General features: G+C 32.6%; 2 protein-coding genes across 2 annotated transcripts; one reads left to right on the top strand and one right to left on the bottom strand.

The window, feature by feature from the left end:
- Positions 1-1,603: 1,603 nt before the first annotated feature.
- On the bottom strand, positions 1,604-4,033 carry LOC118032481 (uncharacterized). The gene is made up of 4 exons (XM_035037188.2): positions 2,413-4,033; positions 2,138-2,342; positions 1,877-2,040; positions 1,604-1,781 (listed from the first exon to the last, which is right to left on the bottom strand). Exons 1-4 carry the CDS (start codon positions 4,016-4,018, stop codon positions 1,639-1,641), a joined length of 2,118 nt encoding a protein of 705 aa, XP_034893079.1. The 5' UTR covers positions 4,019-4,033; the 3' UTR covers positions 1,604-1,638.
- Positions 4,034-11,471: 7,438 nt separating this feature from the next.
- On the top strand, positions 11,472-13,775 carry LOC118032477 (AAA-ATPase At5g57480). Its single transcript, XM_035037184.2, has one exon. The coding sequence runs from the start codon at positions 12,004-12,006 to the stop codon at positions 13,555-13,557; it is 1,554 nt and encodes a 517-aa protein (XP_034893075.1). The 5' UTR covers positions 11,472-12,003; the 3' UTR covers positions 13,558-13,775.
- Positions 13,776-23,407: the final 9,632 nt, after the last annotated feature.

Below are 23,407 nucleotides of genomic sequence, written 5' to 3'. Positions count from 1 at the left end.
GGCCATGCTGAAACAAAATAGTAGCAGGCAGGAATTGCTGTGTGAGAGACAGAGATGGGTGGCTTTGCTTATTGGGTTGGATTTACCTTTGCTTGCAAGTGTGGGCATGTGCTGGTGACCAGACATGAAGAGACGAGCCCCAATGAGGATTCTCTTCAGATTAAAACCATACCATGCAACTACAGAGCTCGGGGCTATCAAACCGATTGGACTCTCTCTTCTCCACATGTCTCTCTCTCTTGTACACTTTTACAAGCAAAACAGAAGAGGACAAAAAAAAAATTAACCAGCTGGTTCTTACCACTTTATCTATGCTTGTCTAGTTGTTAATTTTCTATAATTTACAAAAAGTCATTGCAATTATACATGTATTTTCTATATTTTACTAAAAATAAAGTTATGCACAAGTTAATCAGAATACTTATATTAATAATAAAAAATATATTCATACATCTAATGAATAACAACAATAATTATTATTTACTATTCTAAATAGAGATATGGCTAGAATCCATTGTCAATAATGAAATTGACTAGGTCTAATAAAAGTAAAAAATTGATTAGGGGATTTAGAAAGTGATCAATCAAGGAAACTATTGTGATTGACTAGAAACAATATATTCCTTGTTTTTTTTTTTTTACAATCTTTACAACTTTGTCTTTCTTTTATTACTTTTTAATGTTTTTTTAGTTTAATTTAAATGCATTATCTCTTTTTTGAATATGTTAAAATCAAGTAGGTTTCTTAAATCTTGTTTGATTTGTGAGACTAGTTTCCATTAAAGATTTAGTTTCTAATTATATATTTTTTTCTCATTAAAAAAAAATATATATAACTTAATGGATCTAGAAATATCAATAACATAGATAAATGGATAGATAATCAAACCACCTAACCAAAGAAATTGCAAAGACTCTCAAAATAATCGTGTATAGGCTTCTATTAAAAGATTTGGTCAAAATTTATCATATCGTGAATTTAACCAAGTTGGACTAAATTGCATTAAATTACAAGATGATTAACAATTAATTTTCAAATAATTGATTTGAAATAAACAAATTTTACAAACACATAGTAAATTTTGATCAATATTTGTTAACATAAATAATTTTCCAAATTGGTACAAGTATCAAATTTATTGTGAGAATTTTTCTATAAAGGAATTCAAATTAACACACACACATATTTACTTGTTTTTTCCTTAATAGATAAACACTAGTCCAGTCATAGTTTTGAAACCCGACCCGGTCATTGACCCGGTCGACCTTCTGGGTCACGGGTCAGGTGGGTTGACCCGGGTTAACCCGGGTCAACCCAAAAAAACCTATATAAAAAAAAAAAACACATAACTAATTACAATACAACACTTCCTTAAACCAAATTTAAATTATAAACCAACAACATAAATTTAATTCAATATCCAAAATACAAACCAAATATAAATTATAAAATATTTAAAACAAAACATCCAACCACATAAATTCCAACAACATAAATTCTAAAATATTTAAAACAAAACATCAAAATTTAAAACAACAACACATTCACTTATGTTGAATTAACACATTAAGTTATTCTGCAAAACATCAAAATTTAAAACAACAACACATTCACTTATGTTGAATTAACACATTAAGTTATTCTGTCTCCATGGAAGAAAAATTTGGATCAAATGTCGATGGAATGGAGCCAATATCGTCAACACCTAATAAATCATCAGCATGCTCCTTTGAAACTTCATCGTCACAATCATCTTCAATATCATTAACATTTATGACATCTACATTTCAAACACAATTAAGAAATAAATATTATGTGTTAAACAAAACTTTATTTTAAATAATATTTATCATTAAATAATTAATCATTAATTACCATCATCTAATGTATCTTGTAAGGTCATAGTTGATAGAGCTTGGTGAAAACTCTCTACTTCTTCCGTTGTCAAGATTGATGGGTCATCTTCGACCACCCAATTTTCAATGTCAAAAATTGTCTCAACATTAATTGGATCATAATTTCGTCCTTTCCAATAATTCCTATATATTAAAAGTGAAGGTAAACACAATATGACTATTAATAATGCTACTAAACAAGATAAAATAATATTTAAGGAATCAGAGATAAGAAAAATACTTTTGTTTCAATCTTAGATTGCAGTGGACGTAAACAAGGTCATTCAGCCTTTGGTGCTCCAATCTATTTCTTTTCTTGGAATGAATATGTTCAAACATACTCCAATTTCTCTCACATCCCGAAGAACTACAAGTTTGACTTAACACTCGTATAGCCAATTGTTGTAGATTTGGAGCGCTGGTTCCATATGTCATCCACCATTCATCTATACAAAAAAATAATAAGTAAAAGTGTAAGACTGTCAAATAATATTTTTAAATATACAAATTATATACCTGGAGGCATAAGAGTGCGATTATTTTTTGCGGACACTCGGCCAAAGTCATGTTCAGCATTCCTAAAAAACTTCATCTCACTTGTAATCTTACTTTGTAATGGTAGATTTCCATGTGCATACTTCTCAAGAACATCTAGAAGTGCAGAAATGGTGCTCATATGTTTATCCATTATATTTGCATCATATTGAAATCGAGGATTCAACCAAAATGCCGCTGCATAAAGATTTCTATAAAATTGTCCATCCCACCGATTATTGATAATGTCTATGAAAGGTTTCACTGTAGGCTTTCTCTTTTGAAATCTCCTCATCATTTCTTCTTTTGCATGATGAATAGCATCATACAAATATCCCATCGAAGGTCTAGCATCACCATCAACCAATCGTAGAACTCGAACTAAAGGTTCACTCATTCGCACAATTATTGCACATTCTTCCCAAAACAAAGAGTCTAGCACACTTTCAACAAACTTTTTTCCTTTGATATCTTTAGCATAAGCAGATGAGACCCATTCCCTAGATGTCACCATAGCTCTCAACTGATCTTTATGAGCTAAAATGCTTTGCAATGCAATGAAATTGGTGGCAAAACGAGTAGGAGCTGGACGAAGTATTTCTTTTCCTCCAGTGAACTTCCTCATCAAATACAATGGATAACAATGATTATAAATATACTTAGTGATACCAGAAGCATGCTCAACAACAGAACCAACTGACTGCAATTTACCAATGTCCTGGAGTATGAGGTTGATGCAATGAGCAGCACAAGGAGACCAAAATATTGAATGAAATTCTTCCATCAATAACCTGCCAGCAGCAACATAATTTGCAGCATTATCAGTCACCATATGCACAATGTTTTCTACCCCAACATACAAAACAACCTCTCTAAACAACTGATACAGCAATCTAGCAGTCTTTGAGACATCTGATACATCCACCGTTTTCAAAAAAACTGTTCCTTTAGGACAATATACTAAGAAGTTAATTAAAGTCCTCCTCTTCTGATCTGTCCATCCATCAGCCATTAATGTGCAACCAGTCTTCTTCCAAATCGCCCGATAACTCTCAACATAAATCTTCACTTCATCAACCGCTTTTGCCAAGTAATAACCACGGATAGCATGCAAGTTTGGTCCTTTATAACCAGGACCCATGGTTGTTACAGCATCTATGGCATGCTGATAATACACAGAGTTAACAGCATTAAATGGAACACATGCATCAAACATCCACTTCGCTAAAGCAAGATCACACCGTTCAACTGCTTCTTTCCTTTGCCAACAATTCTGAAGAGACTTTTGAGCACCAGGAGTTGTTCTCGGCATGAAATATGTCCCTAATGTTGCAGATTTCTTCTGCTTTCCATAGCTTGTAGTTGATTGTTTTACAGTACCGGTGCTTTGAATCTTTTTCTTTTTTGCAACCTTCGGTGGTAACATATGTTTTTTAGTATTGACATCCTCATCCTCCTCCTCCTCCTCATCATCACCATCATCATATTCTAATTGCCTAATCATCAATTTTTCATGCTCCCTTTGTTGTGCATTAAAGGGATTGAAATCTGCTTGCATTTCTCTAATTCTTTTTTTTCGTTTCAACATTTCCTTTAAGGTTCAAAAGCATTTGATGTCGAACATCAGGAGGACATTTGCGACATTGTCCAACTTCTCCTTTAGCTCCAGCTAAATGTTGCTTAAATCGATTAATACCACCACCCGCAAATACTTTAGCACAATATAAACAAACTAATTTAGTTTTTTTACATCCAACACTAAGTTCAGGAGCTTCTCTACAATGACCCCATGCTAAATCTGTTTTTCCTCTACTACCACTTGACATGGAAATTGAAGGTTGAGATGATTGGGCCGTTGAAGGATCACTACTTGGAGTACTACCATCATGTGAAGACATTTTCAAACCTGACATAATGCAATAGAATTGCATAACTTTCCATCACTGATAATTCTGAATTCAACTTTATGCATGAAGTATTTTATATAAATAAACTTTATGCATGACAAAAATAATTCTCAATTCAACACTCCAATTCGATATACAGTATCTCCATAACAATTTCTCATAATCCTGCACAAGGCTCGAATTTCTAGTAAACAATCATGAAAAATTAAATTTCATCCCATTTCTTTACTTGTTTAAAGAGTATTTGGTAATGCAATCTCCTCCTGACACTTGGACTTTTAATATTCTTATCCGAGGTCTTTGCAGAGTAGGGGGTGTGGATAGAGCTCTTGAATTTTTCAAGGACACGGAGAGTTTTGGATGTTTACCTGATGTTGTCATATATAATACTCTTATAAATGGATTGTGCAAGGCAAATGAAGTACAGAGAGGGTGTGAATTGTTCAAGGAAATTCAATCTAGAAGTGATTGTTCACCAGACATTGTGACTTATACATCAATTATATTGAGCTGGTCAGGTGAACCACGGCTTAAAGTTTTGGAATGTGATGAAAACAAGAAATGTATCTCTAATTGTTTATACTTATGCTGTTCTCATTAATGCTCTTTGCAAGGAGAATAGACTTAATGAAGCTCGTGATTTTCTGGAGCAAATAAAGAATAGTAGTATAATTCCAAAACCATTTATGTACAATCCTGTGATTGATGGGTTCTGCAAGGCTGGCAATGTGGACGAGGGGAATGTGATTCTAAAAGAGATGGAAGAGAAGAGATGTGACCCTGATAAGGTGACATTTACCATTCTTATTATCGGGCATTGCGTGAAAGGAAGAATGTTTAAATTGCACAGTAATGGGTGCTAAAGCTGGATGGGATTATACAAAAAGAGATTTTGAAATTACTTTCCATAAATTGCCATTCTTATCTGCAATCTTTCAGTGCTCATTGTGTTGTCGTGCTTCCATTTTTTTAGCTGCTATGTGTTTTTTAGCTAATCCGAGAGCATTTTTGCATCAATTCTAACATTTCTAACATTTCTGCAATCTAATCCGAGAGCATTTCTGCATCAATTCTAACATTTCTAACATTTCTGCAATCTAATCCGAGAGCATTCTAACATTTCTCAGTTCATTTCTAATCCTACATTTCTGCATCAATTCTAACATTTCTAATCCGAGAGCATTCTAACATTTCTGCATCAATTTAAGTCCACTGGCAGCATCAAACAAATGAACGAACAAACAACACACACGAATAGAAGAAACAGAGCTATTGAAACAGAGGTCACTGGTAGAAGAAAATACAGACATTGTAGCAGCAATCGGGTTGGAGAAACATACCTGAGGGCTGAGGTTTCTTCTTCTGTGAGATCGATGGCAGCGAGGGAAAGAAGTATGATCTTGAATCGGGTTGAAACTTGAAACTGAAATTGACGCCAGAACCCAGAAATGAGAAAACAACGAACAATAAACAAAACAGAGAGTGAGAAGGAGATTCAAACCTTTTGCAGCGTGGATTGAAGGCGGTGTTTAATATTTTTTGCTTCGTTCTTCGTCTGCTTCGTTCTTCTTCTGCTCCGTTCAATTCGTGCGAGAGAGATTAGGTTAAGTTCTTCGATTTCGATCTTCTTCTGTCTTCGCTTCGGTGCTCAGTAGTCAGTAGGATATGTCATTAAACGACACCGTTTAATGACAAGGAAAGTAAAAAAAAAAGTGGCCGGGTCTCACCCGGGTTTGCCCGGGTCGTCCGGGTCCCGGGTCGACCGGGTTTGGCCGGGCCAATTCCCAAGCGGGTTTTGGCCTTCACCCGGACCGGTTTCATGCCCGGGTCGGCCGGGTCCCGGGTCGACCCGCCGGGCCGGGCCGGGTTTAAAAACTATGAGTCCAGTAGCCTACACTCTGTTGCAAGTCAAATAAAAATAACTTTTACTTAAAAAAAAATGCAGTTGTTGCAACCATATTTTATACTAGTAAGAAAAGTATTTTATTGTACGTTAAAAATTTTATGTGCTACTAATTTTATGTGCCCATTTAGGAGAGTTATTAACTAAACATCAAGTTAGAAAGTTAAGAGATGGATTTGAATTAAGATATTTGATATCTTGTTGCAGGAAGCCTTTTAAAATTTTTGTATTTAGTTATATAGCAAATAGTTTTTATTTTATTTTTTATAACAAGAGTAAAAATTAAAACTCCAATGAAACAAAATTATTTGTTATATAATTTGTCATTTCCTTTTTTTTTCTATGAAGAAATATAACTATATAATTCTATGTACTTCATTTAATAAAAGTTAAAAAGACATCCAAATAAATTCAAAATAAATTTGAATGACTTTAAATAAGGATAAAAAAGACATCATTTGAATTGAAACTCTTTCATCTCATCGACATGTTTCAATTTTTACATGTCATTTTTGTAAGGATTTTTTTTTTTTTTACATAGATTCTGCTAATGTTGGTGTGGATGCATTGAGAAATATAAGAGCAAGACACTGCATGTGCATTTTGTGGGTAGTGTTTTGGCAATGTCACCAAACACAACCTAGTGGAGACCCTATAACTTGGACCCTTGCTTGACTCGGGTTTCATATTGAATTGACTGAAAGTGGATCCAATATGATTAAATTAAAAACCCAATTTGATTTTAAGAAGAAGTTTTTGAAGATTGAGTTTTTTAATCTTTTTTTATATATATACACTGAAACGACAATGTTTTGGATTAACTTAGGTCAACTCAGGTTAGCCCGCGACTTGGCTCATAAGTCTCGGTGGGTTTAACAACTTATTTTTTTGGAATATTTATGTTTCACTATATGAAAATTAAAATTAAAATAGACAGGAAAGCCACCAAATAAAATTAAAAAAATAAAATCATTGTGAAGGATGAAAAAAAGAGAGCATCTTCTAATGTTATAATAAGGATGTTATAACCTTTTTCAAAAAAAAATAAAAAATAAAAAATAAATGATAATTAATCAAACAATATTTAAAAACAAATTAGCAATCAAATAATTTTTTTCTAAAAACAAAACATCATGAAGGGCTACACAAAAAAAGTGCCTGGCAATATAATAAAAAAAAGGATAGGCTTCATTATTATTTTTTGTGTTAAAAGGAAAATAAATTTTATTTTTTAAAAAACAACACGTACGACATGTCGTCTACTAATCTATGTTTTAGTGACGAGAGAGTTGCCACAAAGTGAGAACATAAAATAGCTAAAAATTTACTTTTCAATTCATTTTGGCCGAAACCACCTAAAAATCCATTAAAACCTCAATTAATCAATCTTTCAACCTAAAAGATCCCTAAATTGATTCAAAAGCACAAAATAAAGCTGAAAAAGTTTTCTTTCTCAATCTCAACCTGCTTGATCCTACAAGACGAAAGGTTAAAAAAAAAAACCTTAATGAAACTCTTCTTGTTGAATGAAACTCATTAACACCAAAAATGAGTTTTTTTTTTTATCATTGAAATATGAAAACTAATTACTCTCTCTCCTTTTTTGTTTTTTAAAGACCCTCTCTCTCCCCTCAAATATAGGACCTAAATGTGAATGCAATGAAAGTTTTGACCAAATCATATAATTATAAAACTAAAATGACCAAAATACAATTAAGAAAAATCCCAAGGCTAATCCCCCTAGAAAAGTGATGAATGAACAATGTTGGACCAAAAAATAGTTTTATTTTTCACATTATCAATTTTGGTCCTCTTATTTTAAATTTTGTTGAAAATAATAAAATCAAACTTTTTTTTGCAAAATAGAACATCAAACCAATGTTGAATAGTTTTTTTAACATCACAACAACCCAATAAAAAATAAATCAAATCAAATTATCAAGCCAAATCCCCAAATAATACAAAATCTAATAACAAGAAAAAAGTATAAAAAGAAGGCACTACTAAAAACTATAGTGTTTTCACTCACTGCCACTATAATGTATAATGAAAACACTACACATTTTAGAGTTTTCACTCATATACCAAGGTGCGTCAACAAATTATAAGAATATTTTTTTGTAGCTTATATAGTGAAAAATAAAATACAAAAGTATTTATAGGGAAGAAACTCTAGGCTAAGCAGGTTTTTGACTTAATCCACATATACATGTGCTCGGTTCGCCCGAGCCTAGGCTAAAAACATTTTTTGGCCTAGAAAGATATTTTTAGCTAGCCTTATGAATAACATGTCTTATTATTAATATTCCACTGTTTGAATAGTTTATTTTTTGGGGGGAAATATTTGATTTTGTAATGTAAAAATATTAGGTTCTATTTAGTTTTATAACGAGTAATAAGGGTTAAAAACAACAAAAGTTAATTCTGTAAATTAATATAATTATTTATGCTTTATTTTTTGTTTCAAAATTTAGTATAAATAAAAGTTGGAGGAGGGAGGTGTTCCGAGCATCAAAAATCAACATTTCTGCCTTCTTTTTCCTCTGGTTTTCATGCTTTTCCTTTTGTTATTCTAGAGTTTTAGGTCCTTGTTTTTGGTGGAGAAAGTTCAAGTCACTTTTATTAAGTTTGTAGATTTTAATTTGTAGCGCAACTTTTCATTATTGAAATTCTAGGAGAATGTTTCCTTACAATTAATTTGCATCAAGTAGTGGAGAATAAATTCTTGAAGGATAAAAGATACAATCTTTAACAACAATGTATTTTGCATTCTTTTTACACGTAGTAAGTTCTTCAACAAATAGATATACTATATATTTTGTTTAAGTTTATGTACATATAAATTATATGTGTGTGAGAGAATCAATTATTATACATGCTAAGGATTTATCCATAAGATTATAATGTTTATTCTTTGAGCTAATCATTTAATAATTAACAAATTGAAACATCTAGTTTTATGTTTATGTTGATTAACATCTAATTAAACCAAGCATCGTCACGCTTTATAATTAACATTTACCAAAATTAATAATTATCTAGTAGGTGGTTTAGTGGTAATAATTTAAGATCAAGGGGTGTGCTCTACCTGTGATTTTAAGTTCAAACCATGTAATTACTAATATGATGGTCACTAAAGAGCTTATATGGTTGTTAACTTAAAAGCTCGTAAGATTAGTCGAAGTACGCGTAAGTTGGCCTAAATATCTATTTTAATAAAAAAAAACATTTACCAAAATTAACTACAAATTCAGATTGCAGTATCGTTTAGCATAATGATATTCTTTAAAAAGGTCTGCATCTTGCTCAACAAAGTCTATATTAAAATGAAACAGCTGCGACATATTTGATATAATTAGTGTAATATATTACAACCAATTATATAATAATGAAAATGGAATGGAATGATGCATTACTATGAAAATACTTGGCGATATAATGGAGGCTTTTTATAAAGTTTCATTTCAAGTCTTTATAATTCTTAAGAGTTATTTTAATCCCTATGTTTTTTTTTTAATTTAAAAATTAATTCTTATTGGAAAGTTTTTTATCCTTGTATTATCAAGAATTATAGTTTAATCCACGATGTTTATGATGTAATAAGTAATCAAAGCCCATTATATTACAGTATGCGATCCATTATATTCAACTAAACATGTCGGTACGTAATTATTAAGACAATGCATGTAGGAGACAGTGGTGAGAAAAGGGTGTCTGCCTCAGACGATTCGGACAGGCTAAGTAAGAAGATAGGCTCTTCTTCTGCACGCATGCAGTTGTGGACTTTGTACATGAAGAGTCGCTAAGCAGATGCCCATTAAGATTTAGACAGCTGCTGTCGAGAGAGAGATTAAGATGAAATCCCAGGATTAAAAGCTCTAATCCAATGGCTGAAAAGAGAATAACCTGTTTATTTAGACATCAACCTCGATCTTTGAAGATCTTTTTCTCAACTAAATCAAGCGAACTTTATGACAGAACCCTTGCAGTAAGTTAGCTGGTAACGGGCCATTGGTTAATAGGCATTGGAGGGAAATAAATATTCCATTTCTGTGTAACAACTTTATTCTAGTTGAAAAAGAAGAGATTTACTTGGGACTAACTCTTTAAGTTTTTTTTATTTTTATTCCAATGCTGTAAAACAAATATGATAAAATAATGCACTACAAACAAAAATAACAATAGTTAATGAAATGGACCACACAAGCTATAAGTCAGGACTCACTTGCGTAGATTACTCATAAAGCTCACTTCAATTATTGTTAATAATTGTTTTTGATATTATTAGATTCATCTTGTTGAAATTTTTCCAGTGGTGTATGATTATTTTCTTTATTATTATTTTATTGAATTTTATATCCAATAATGTTATAACTTAAAAGAGATACACTCAATTCTTGCTAATCACTGATATATCTTCATTTTTTTTTCTTGCTATGTTAGAAGCCAAAAAAAACTCCAAATATGAGATAACCATAGTACTGCACGTACAAGCTTTTCACGTGGGCCTGGAAGGGCCAATGGGGTTGAATAAAAAGTTAAAAACCTTCAGCCTTCGCTCTTCGCCATTAATTAATTACATTCGATTTTCCAGCGATTTAAATCTAAAAAATAAAAAATGAGAATAACCCAATCCTTGTCAGTACCGAGCAATTTCACTCTGATTCTTTGTCACTTGACCACAAATGCTTTTGATTTTTGTACATGAGAGCTCTCAGGTGCTTAAATAATAATATATTGGCTTTTATAGCAGTCGTAATTTCTTATTTATCCTTTCCTCGCCGGCATCCTGGGTCAATAACACGCAATGCTCTCTGACTTTTGGAGGCATGGTAAGAAGATTTGCAGTTGGAACGATCAAGTTTAAATTAATCTCTGTAATCAAACACGGGATAACTTCTTAAGGTAAGGGCATATGCTTGAAAAAACCTTTCACTTGATAAGAATGATACATCACGATGCCCTTTGGATTTCCTTTTTGTTTTTTTGCTTCTCCGTTTAGTTTCTGAATTCTGATCTCTCTCGAATTTAATAATCCCTGCCAAATCTCCGTCGGATTAATGAAAATGTTAAGCTATATGGTGCTGGTAAAAAAGATGTCACTCAAATAGCTATGGCTTTGCTTTTCTGAAACATAACCGCAGGTCTGCTGTCCAGCCTCATTCATTGTCCCATTCATGCATTCATCTCTCTCATTTCACGATCCATCTCAGTTTTTTTTTTTTTTTTCCCTGTAAGCAAAGGACCTTTTCAAATCCTCCATAATAGAGCACTGGAAGGGAGTTAGAAAACAAAAATGGTCCAGCAAAATCTCCTGTGAATCACTCGAGTCCCCAACACCTCGAACACCAAATTGGACCCATCTCTGATCTTCACCAACTCAAGACTCCAAGATCCTTTTTGTTTTTTCCCCTCTTTACCTTGCTGTTTTCTTTGTACTTGTATATATATATATTGGTCCACCAATTCCTCCACATCTCAAAACCTTTCCTTTCCCTTGCCCTTTTTGTGCCCCTACTTTTCCTTTATTCCCATCTCTCCCTCCACAAATTCCCCAGTTTCTACAGAGAAACCCCTCAAAATCCCAAGGCCCATCAGTCCCCTATAAATTAAAGCAAGAAAGACCCTTTTACAAAACATCCTCAAAAGTGAGAGAACAGAAAGAAAACACCTCCTTGGTTCTTTCCCTCTCCGCTCTCATAAAAAAAAACCCAAAAAACTAAACACCACCTCTCTCAATCCTTTACAAAAAGGAACAGCAGAATGAAAGAATATTGGGGCTCTTTGGCCTCAATACTTGGTGTGTTGGCCTTTTGTCAAAGTCTCCTTCATGTATTATTCCCACCAGAGCTCCGGTTTGCAACTCTGAAACTCTTCAACCGGGTCTTTAACATGTTCAGTTCTTATTGCTACTTTGATATAACAGAAATTGATGGAGTCAACACCAACGAGCTCTACAACGCAGTCCAACTCTATCTAAGCTCCTGTGTCTCCATCTCTGGCAGCCGTTTGAGCCTCACTCGTGCTCTGAATTCAAGTGCCATAACTTTTGGCCTAACAAACAATGACACTATCTTTGACACCTTCAATGGTGTTACTGTCCTTTGGGAACATATTGTGACTCAAAGACAAGCACAGACATTTTCCTGGCGTCCATTGCCTGACGAGAAGAGAGGTTTCACTCTACGTATCAAGAAAAAGGACAAGACTTTGATTCTTGATTCTTATCTTGATTACATTATGGAGAAAGCCAGTGAAATGAGGAGGAAAAACGAGGACAGGCTTCTGTACACTAATTCAAGAGGTGGGTCTTTGGATTCAAGAGGGCATCCTTGGGAGTCAGTGCCATTTAAGCACCCAAGTACTTTTGAAACTCTGGCTATGGACCCTGTCAAGAAAGCTGAGATCATTGAAGATTTGACAGATTTTGCAAATGGTCAATCTTTTTATCAAAAGACAGGTAGAGCTTGGAAGAGAGGTTATTTGCTTTATGGACCTCCTGGTACTGGTAAATCTAGCATGATTGCTGCCATGGCTAATTATCTTGGTTATGATATTTACGATCTTGAATTGACTGAGGTACACCATAACTCTGAACTTAGAAAACTTTTGATGAAAACAAGCTCAAAATCTATCATTGTTATTGAGGACATTGATTGTTCTATTGATTTGAGTAATAGGAAGAAGGGTGGTCCTAATAATAGTAGTTCTATTGGGAGGAGTTACTGTGACCCAGAAATGCGATCCGGGTCTGGTGTTAGCACTGGTGATGAAGGAGGGAACTCAATAACTTTATCTGGGTTATTGAATTTTACTGACGGGTTGTGGTCATGTTGTGGAAGCGAGCGGATTTTCGTGTTCACAACAAACCACATTGACAAACTTGATCCTGCATTGTTAAGGAGTGGTAGAATGGACATGCATGTTTTCATGAGCTACTGTTCATTTCCTGCGTTGAGGATCTTGTTGAAGAATTACTTGGGCAATGCAGAAAGTGATTTGGATGAGGGGGTTTTGAAGGAATTGGAAGAGGTTATTGACAAGGCAGAGATGACTCCTGCTGATATAAGTGAGTTATTGATCAAGAACAGGAGAAATAAGGACAGGGCAGTGATTGAATTGTTGGAGGCATTGAAGAATAAGGCAGAGATGAAATTGAAGAGTGGCGAATGTGTTAGAGAGAAGAACTTGAATGATGTGGAGAGAGAGGAAGAGGAAGAGCAAGAGAAGAGAGCTTTGGAGAGTCCTAAAGAAGGTTGTGACTATGAGGACGGCATCAAGAAAGAAGAGGAGGATGAAGAGAAGAAGATTAAATGATATAGAAAATGAAGTATTTTACTGGCTGGTCTCTGGATTGAAAGTATTTCTATTTTATCTTCAAATTGTTGCTGGTGCATAGCAATAAGCGGTGGTGGTGGGCTGCTGCGAAGATTGGAAGTGAATCTGTACTGGATAATATTAGGTCTCCAATTTTTTTCAATGTTTAATATTGTTATCCATCTTAATGTTGATTAAATAATGAAAGTAGTATCATATGATCAACAGATAAGCTTATTTGCATGTGGTGTGGTTGGCTTGGCCATGTGGGATTTTCTTATGCGCTTTACTTTTAAGGGTCTAGAATGACGCCTCCATTTTTCCCTTCTCATCATCCTCCTCTGCAACTGTGAACCACATGCTCTTCTTCCACTACAACTCTCAATTAGGGAATGACTGTGTGGCCTTGGATTGTGATCTACGCTGCTAAGTAGCATCAAGGGTGCGCACTTGGGAAGGATCCAATTGTATCCTCCAAGTTACTATTTTCTTTTCTGGGTTTTTTTTTTCTCAGTTTGTGGCAACACCTTGCCTAATTTATCAATTGCCAAGGAGAGGAATTGATGTGTAAGCAACGAGACGGGAAGGATAGAGAAAGTGAAACATGATGGCTAGATGTTAGGTAGCAGATCTTGACAAACTGTCATGTAAACCCCCATTCATTGTTGCTTTGGCGAGACAAAGAATAAAGGTTCCTTGTCAATTCCATTGTCATCCTTTCATGAAAGTATGCAGAGATGAAGATGCAGTCCCCTTCATTATTTGTGCAATGGGCCACTATATATCACTATTCATCTGATCTCAATTCTTTCTATGTCAAATTGGTGGATTTCTTTTTCTTTTTGGCTCCCTTTCTCGTAAGTTTCACAAAAATCATACTCCAGTACGAAAAAAATGATGCATGAACTTGTGCATACAGGACTTTGTCCACGGATTTAAGAATGGGAAAACAAGGAAGCAAGCATGGAACCACCTCGGGACGTAATCAGAAAAGACGTTCATAACCTTCTCGAGTTCTTCCTTAAGATTTGTTGCAGTCGGTGCTTTGCCTTGTCATTTTCTAATTATGTTAAAGTATGCCATAATAATAATTCTATTCTTGAAGTGACGCGGCTTATGGATAGGATTTAAAGGGCACTTTAGGAAAAACAAAAAGAAGGGCAAATTTGATTAACAAGCTCCAGATTTCATGTCGGGGAAAGGAAGGATTGGGGAGCTAAAGTAACTAAAAAAGTCTAGAAAGGGTTGTCAAGCCTAGGCATGGATCTTGGCCTACGTTGTGACAATTTTCTCTCCGGAAATTAATATTTATTTTCCATGGAAAACATGAATGAAGGAAAAGGGAGAGATGATAGCTGGCACGGCAGAGCCAAATGTACATTTTCATTATCGGAGGAGAATGCCACTTTATATTGTACCAACTATCAACACTTTATTTATTTATTTTTTTAAAAAAGTTGTGTTGTAGATTTGGAGCCACGAATAAGACACCAAGAGAAATGATAAGCACGTACTTCTGTTTTCAGGAGAGCCACCGCTGCTTTAACACGGTTAGATACCGGGCCTCGCATGATGACTTTTCTCGCCAGTAGAGAAAGATTCCGATGTGTATACTGCTAATTGTCAAGTATTTGGTATGAAAATTATTACATGGTACTCCTGTCGGTGAAATCAATGTAGAAGCAGATCAATTATGCAACCGTGTGCTCTGTTACCTCAGCTGTGGGGAGTTGGGACTCCATTGTTGGATATTAGCCTACAAGATTTGTGGCCCAGAACATGAAGGGGAAGGAATATAGTTACGTGACAGTTCTTCAGGAAACAAGGGGGGTGCATTTGCTAATTTGGACCAATCACAGTTCGGATTTTGGATTCTATATCTCCTCAGTGTTGATTCTTAAACAAATTTTGCAGGTCTAGCCTCTTGGCGTTTTGCGACTACCTATACCCTTAGCTCAGGAATCATAATTTTATGTTGAATCACAACGTTAATGGTCTTCACCTCAATCATAACGAGCAACATTTCATGCACACCCAAGAAGGAAGAAAAGAAGAAAAAAGACTAATTATTTCAGTAAATTATGCACTGCCACCGTGACACGCCTACAGACAACGAAGCAGGTATGTCTTTGGGATAGCTCAACTCCAAACCAGCACACATCAGTCATCGCAATCCATGCATGCTAAGCAGCAAACCAATAGTTTAGTATTTATAATATATTCTTTATTCTTGTGGTTTCCCACTGAGGCATTTACATGTCCCACGCAGACAGAAAAATCGACTTGTACGGTTGGCATTCTCTACCAAACGTTTTAAGCCTCACGTTGGGTGCCTAATTGCCTTACCAAGAATAAATTCAACGGGCCTGGCTTAGAGACAATTTTTCCCATTTTAGGAGGATCTTAGACCACTTCTTATTGTGTGTATATATACATGCAACATGGAATTTTGGTCCAATATTTAAAATCCCAGTGTGATTTCATATGGTAAAACGTTATGAGAGAAGACCCGACCGAACAAAACATTGTCTCGCAGTTTTGCTTAATGCTCTCTCTCTCTTTTTTTCCTGCATGGAACATATTGAATATAGCATTTTGTCAAGCCCACATTAAAGAAAAACAAAAAAAATACTTGATGAGCATCAGATTCTAATGCAGGAGTATGGGAGTTAATTAGTAAGAAATGGCGAATAATATATATTTAATATTTGAGTGGAATTTGAATAGGGATCTATCAACCATCAAAAGATTGTAGCATCTTAGACCAAAGGAAGGAGTAAGATCAACAAGAGAAATGGAAAATGACCAAAGATTTAATGTCGAAAATGTCAATCTTTTTGCATATGCTATGTTTATCCTACTACGACCATATCTTTGGGAATCTACGAACTTATTCCACTTGTTCTCTTCAAGTTCGAAAGGCCCTAATTAACAGGTGGGAACCAAGAAAAAGGATGAAATCATGAAGGTATAATCCAAGAACAGCTTTGGTTCTTAATAAAAGTTAGTCTTCAAAAAAGATTTACTTTCTTTAATTTCTTCATGAAAATTGACACGCACGCTTTCTTTTCCGGTGAAAGGAAATAATATCAAATCAAAGAAAATGACGGGTTTGAATATCGGTGCCGTGGAGTTCTCAAATTAATTTGCTCATTCTGAACAAGTCCAGGGCCGGCCATATTGGTCTCCTGTAATACACTCGGAGAATTGTTCAATTATTGATGCCTGTATATTCACACCAGTCTTTGAGCTCGAAGGCTCTATACAGTTTTCTTGACCAGACCATCTTTAGCGCTTAGCCGCCGCCGCCGCCGCCTTTGCTGAGACGCTGAAACCTAGATGTCAGAATTGAATGACAGAGGAAAGATTGTAACCTCTAAGATAAACATGGGAGATATCTCACAATGGTCAAGGATTTGAAAAGAAAAATGGGAGATGAGACTTTTTAGCTGCATGGACCAGATGAAGAGAGGGGGGGGGGAATCTAGGATTGGGCTTCAGAGACACCAGGTCTTCCGGCCTATCATGACGAGCAAGGGCATGAGTTGGTGGTGATAAGTGGGCTCTATGTTGGACTGGCAACAACTTCTACGACGTTGTGCACATGTGCGGATAAATGAGTCACATGCAATAAATGATAATTTTCAGTATTAATTCATTTGATTTCTTCAAACATAGAAGCTTATGCTTATCGTGGCTGATCACTTTTTTTTTTTTTTTTTTTTATTGTAACACTGTTTTCTTCACAATACTTAGACTATCATCATTGTAAATATATAGTAGTTTTTATTGTAATTGGTTGGTCAATAATTTTTTTTTGTTAAAATTTAATATAATTTGTATGTTTTGAATCGTTTTGATGTGCTGATGTTAAAAATAACTTTTAAAAATAAAAAAAATATTATTAATATATATTTTCAAGTATAAAAAATTATTTAAAAAGTATTTGTTACTAATACACTTTTATACGAAGAGAGAAAATGAGCGAGGTGCCAAGGTGGGCGAGTCCATGGGGACGCCGAAAGGAGATACTCGCCAACCAAAGGCACATCGATGCAACAATCGAGCTGATGATGTTATCCAGCTCCTTGCTCATCTTATGATTTTCTTTCCTTTTTATTTTTTCTCACTTCAATGCTGGGTTTTGGATTTTCAGGGTTTATTATTATTATTATTATTATTTTGTCTGGATTCTTATTATCTTTTCTTTAATTATTCTTGGAAATTTTCAAAACTGGTTGTGGAAGAGGAAATGTAGTTGTTGGAAATTACTAATTGCAAGATTTTCAAATAACTTGATAGTGTAACGGTTGTTTTTTAAATAACTTTTTCGTGCTGAAATATATGTTAATAATATTTTTTTATTTTTTAAAAATTATTTTTTAATATCAAACAATATCAAAATTATAAAACATTAAATTTTTAAAAAAAATTTTAAATTTTTTACAAACTATGTTTCACCGTGTTTCCAAACATTACCTAAAATACTCTTTGTTTCCTGTTCTTTTATGCTAATTAACTAGTGAATGTAACATCTTTTTCTCTTTCTTTTTTCCCGATAAAAAGCAAGTAACAAGAGAATGTTAACAAAAAGAAAAGTACACTGACTAATGACATAGGACAGTGAGCCTTAGCTTTGATTTCTTTTTAATTAGCACAATAAATTATAAATTTTTAAAGGAATAACACGATATAAAAAGAAATTAGTCACTTCCTAGCCACTACCACCACTTTTCAGTAAAAAAGTAACGTAAATATCCTATATTATTAGGGTTTTATATTTAATTTATAATTGGTCTAGTTGTGATTAAATTATTGTTTAGGAATTGTTGGGATTTAATAAATTAAATCTAAATTAAGTCAATTAGGGTTTGAGCTTAAAAATAATATGAATTAGTTGGATTTTGTTGAGTTTTGTGTTTTGTTAAATGTTTGAATTAAGTTACTGGAATTAAAGATTTTGTATGAATTAGTTAAAATTAACTATGCAATCATGCAATTAGGGTTGGTTTCACGCAATTAAATATGAAAATAACATGAATTAGGTTGAGTTTTGTGTTGAGTTGAATGTTTAGATAAATTGCCTAATTTAAGAGTTTTATGTTGAGTTGAATGTTTGAATTGAGTCATGAAATTAGCTATTAATTCATGCAATTAGAGTTGATTTCACTTATAAATAACATGAGTTAAATAAGCTTGGTTAATTTAAATATATAATTATAAAAAGGCAATGACAATAAAAAAAAAAACCCAAAAATTGACAATTACTAATAAAAAAATAAATACTTGTCAATATTATAAAAATAAATCCTCTAAATATTCTTAAAATGTCTCAACAGTCTTATTTGATAACAAATAAAAAATTAAATGAGAATGGGATAACCTTATAAAAAAAAAAAAATATGTAAATCTTAATTAACTAGCAAATCAAACGATGAAGGACGAATTGAAAAAAAAATCAGTTTTTAAAGAGGATAAAAACTAACTTGAGTCAATATGCTAAATTTATGGCATGGTTATGATATCGAGATAACCTCACATAAAAAAAAAAAAAAACAATGAAATGAAAAAACTGGAAAAAAATCAAGAAAAAAACATTAGATAAAGCCCGAGTTAACTCAACTAACCTGCAACTCGAGATATGAAATCAAGATAATCTCATAGAAAAAGAAAGCAATAAAAATCATGAAATAAAGGCCAAATAACCTAAAGTCGAATGATGAAAATAAGAAAAAATTAATTAAAAAAAAACCTAAAAAGAAAAGTCAACTTGAGCTTACCTTCAAAACTCATGACTTAGGTCATAAAATTATTGGATTTAAATATTTTATATGAATTAATTAAAATTAACTATGAAATCATGCAATTAGGGCTGGTTTCATGCAATTATAGCATCTAAGATTTTCCTTGCTATATTCTTCCTTATTTTCGTCATTCTTGAAATTTGAAAACTTTTTATGCCCTTGCTTTTTTTTTAGGAAATTTCATAATTATCTTATAATAAGTGCAATGTCCTTCTCCACTTCTTCATCATCATTACTATCAATACAGGGAGTGGTTTTGGATGCCAAATTCTTCTTTGGCTTCTTTTCTAGTTCTTTTTTTTTTTTTATTTTTATGGTGATTTCATGAGTCATAATTGATCTGATGAGTTCTTCCAATGAAAGTTTGGTGAGGTTCTTAGCTTATCGAATTACTATCACCTTTGTTTCCCAAGTCTTTCGTAAAGATCTAAGAGTTTTGCTCACAATATTGGAATTAGTATAAGTCCTACAAAAAGCATCTAAATTATTAATAAAAGTTTTAATTCTAGTAAACATACTAGTTACGGATTTATTTGGAAGCATTTAAAATAACTCATATTGATGTATTAACATGCCAATATTTTATTCCTTTACTTGATCTATTCTTTCATGTGTTATCTATAATGTTTGTCATATATCTCCAAAATTTTTGCATGATGTGATCTTATTGAGTTCACTTCTACTCAATGGACAATACAAAGTGTTCATGGCTTTAACATCCATAGAAAATAACTTTTTATCACCATCGATATAATCACTTATAGCTTTAGGAACTGTTAAACATTTTCAATCTTAGTAGGCATGTGAGGTTCATTCTCAAAAGATAGCCATAAATCATAATCAATAGATTGAAGATATATAATCATTCTAGTTTTTCAATATGTATAATAATTACCTTCAAAGAAAAGTAGCATAGAGGTTGATGATCATTCATTTTGAATATTAAAATTAGTGGTTGTCATTCTACTCAAAGTTTAAGCAAACTTACATAAATAAAAATTAAGTTCTGATACCAATTGTTGTTCTAATGTGAAGGCAACAATAACATATAAGGAAGGGTAAATTATGTGTTTTACTAATAATAACAAATATTACAATTAACTTAACTAAACACAATTAACCAACAATATAATTAAAATGCTTAAAGTAAAGAATATAGGGATAGAAATCACAAACTCGATTTTTAATGTGATTCGGCAAGCCTACATCCATACCACAGGTACCAAACCGGTCTTGAGTATTGTATTATTTACTAATCCAAGCCAAAGATTACAATGTTTTTAATGAATTCTCATCAATCCCCTTTTCACCACTTAAAGAAATATCATCTTCAAGATTTTTCACCTTGGTGATATACCTTACTAATGACCAAGAGTTTTTCACTTAAACTCTTGAAAGATTATAATTGTTTGAAATGTAATAACACTCTCTCAAAGAATAGATAATACAACTGAAGCTTATATCTCTATAGCTCATTTAATAGCACTTAAAATATATGAGGGTGTTTAAATATAATGAGTATGAGAATTTATACTCTTATGTAAGAATATGAAGGTTTTAATGTATAAAAATGAGCATGATTTAGGATTAATGATTTGAAGTTTTTTTTGCTCTTGAAATAACTTGTATATGATATATATTCAAATTATTTACCTAATTCTTCAATTATATATATATATATAGTAAAAACTAGTTGTTTTATAGTTGTTATTGTTCTTTTGACATCTAAAATGATAAAGCGATTTAGATTGGTCAAGCCAATCGGTCTTCATCCCTAATGAACACGGTTGACTGGTTTACTTGGTATGGTTAAGCGGTTGATCGGTTCAACTTAAAATCCAGGTTTAACAGTTTTAACCTAGTGAATCTTGAAGTGACTAAATATATATCAATTTAAGCCTAGTGAATCTTGTAGCGACTAAATGCATATTAATCCTATTATGCATGCAATATGAAGTGTGTGAATTCATTTTAATTTGTGCTATCAAGTAAGATATAATGATTTACATAACAAGCACTAAAATGAATCCTTTAAAAACTAAGTTTTCACACATTTTGTATCTTGAACTTGTTGATTTATTTCTTCATTTAATTTTTTATATTGTTAATGATCTTCATATAAACCTGTTTAAACTTAATCTCAACCAAGCATATTATTAATTTATTTTCATTTAAATGTTATCATTAAAATATATAAATATTAAATATGACCTAAAGGTCACCAAGATGTACACTTATATCAAATTGATGTTTTAACGGTGCTATTATGAAGGAAAATGTGTAAAAATCTAGTAAAAACTTATAGGAAAATTGTTCATGCCCTCTATTTATAATAAATTTTGAAAGGTAAAAGATTAAAGAATTAATTCTTAATGGACCAGGCCCAAGTCCAAATTCTCATTTAGCAAAAAATAATCTTCTTGCACCTAGGCCTAGCCTCGAGCATGAGTCAAGCCAGACAGTGCACATGAGTTTAAGCCTAAATCCATTTTATTTAAGACATCTCCTATATAAAAGCTTGGTGTCTTTTAAACTCAATTTTAACTTTGCAACTTCTCACTTTATAAATACCATAAAATTTTATTTCTTTTCTACGTGGGATAGAGTTCTTTTAGAGGTTTTTAGGTTTTATCAAAACATGTCAACTAAGGGTTCTTTAAGATCAATTTCTCATTCACTGTAGTTTTTTTTTTTTATCGTGGTAATGCTCCATGTTAAAGAACTTGTGTTGAAGATTAAATCTCAACTAAGTTTTAATCCAAAAAATAAATGGATTCAATTTTTAATTTGGTCTCAAAGGTGCTCATTATTAACTATGTTTTAAAATCTTTTCCAACACCTTTCATCATATTTAACAACATTTTCAAATACAAAAGTTACCAACATGATGACCACACTTTAAATTCTACATATGTAAATTATTTATTTATCTTATCCCTTCAATAATTTAAAATGACACTCCATAAGTTTAGTGTCATTGTCATTAGTCAAGTGATATTATTATCACCCATTCATAAATAATTTATTTGTTTTTACCCATTCAATAAATACTATATGAGAATTGACCTTAATATGATCTAGTTGATTTGGTGGCCCAAAGACAACTGGACGATGATATTCATTAAAAGAAATCCAAATGACATTTTTTTTAAAATATCGGTTAGATCAACCTAGTTTAACCTGTCAAATCCGTTACTCAGGTCACAAGACTCTAATACCTCTAAAGAAAGCAAAAAAAATTTTTTTTTTATTAAACACAATTCTTAATCAACCCAATGATGAAGAATAAAATTAAAAATAAAATTTAACTAAAACAATGAGCAAAGTCAACTCGTGTTAACGTGCCAAACCTAAGTCAAGAGACCGAGATAACCTCATATAAAGAAAATCGAAACAAATTATAAAGCTTAATATCCAATCAACCCAATGTTTAAGGATGATATTAAAAAAAAAAGATATAAAAAAACCACCTTAGTCAATTACTGACCAAACCTGTGACTTGAGTCATGAGACCAGGATAATCTCATAGAACACAAACTAAAAAAAAATATGAAATCTAATTCTCAATCAATCAAATATTGAACGATGAAGTTTAAAAAAGTTCAATTAAAAAAAACCGGAGTCAACCAACCTAACCTGCGATCGAGGTCATAAGACCATGATAACTTCATAAAAAAATAAAAAAATAAATCTCAATTCTTAATCAATCCAATGTTGAAGGATTAAATTAAAAAAATTAAATTAAAAAAAAAAAAAGATGATATGAGTCCTGGGTTAGCCTGTTAAACCCAAGTTAGAAGATCAAGATAACTCCATAAAAACTAAATTGAGAAAAAAACTATAAAATCCAATTCCTAATCAATTCAATATTAAAGGATGAAATTGAAAAAAAAAATATTCAATTAAAAAAGACAAAAATTTAACTTGATTCAATCTGACTAATCCATAAAAATCTTGAACCAAGTTATGAGACTGTGATGACCTTATAGAAAAAAAAATCACAAAACAATTATGAAACTCGATTTCCGATCAATTTAATATTGAAG

This window comes from Populus alba, chromosome 6, assembly GCF_005239225.2.
Source record: "Populus alba chromosome 6, ASM523922v2, whole genome shotgun sequence".
Taxonomy (NCBI): domain Eukaryota; kingdom Viridiplantae; phylum Streptophyta; class Magnoliopsida; order Malpighiales; family Salicaceae; genus Populus; species Populus alba.
This window is presented reverse-complemented; position numbering and strand designations above follow the sequence as displayed.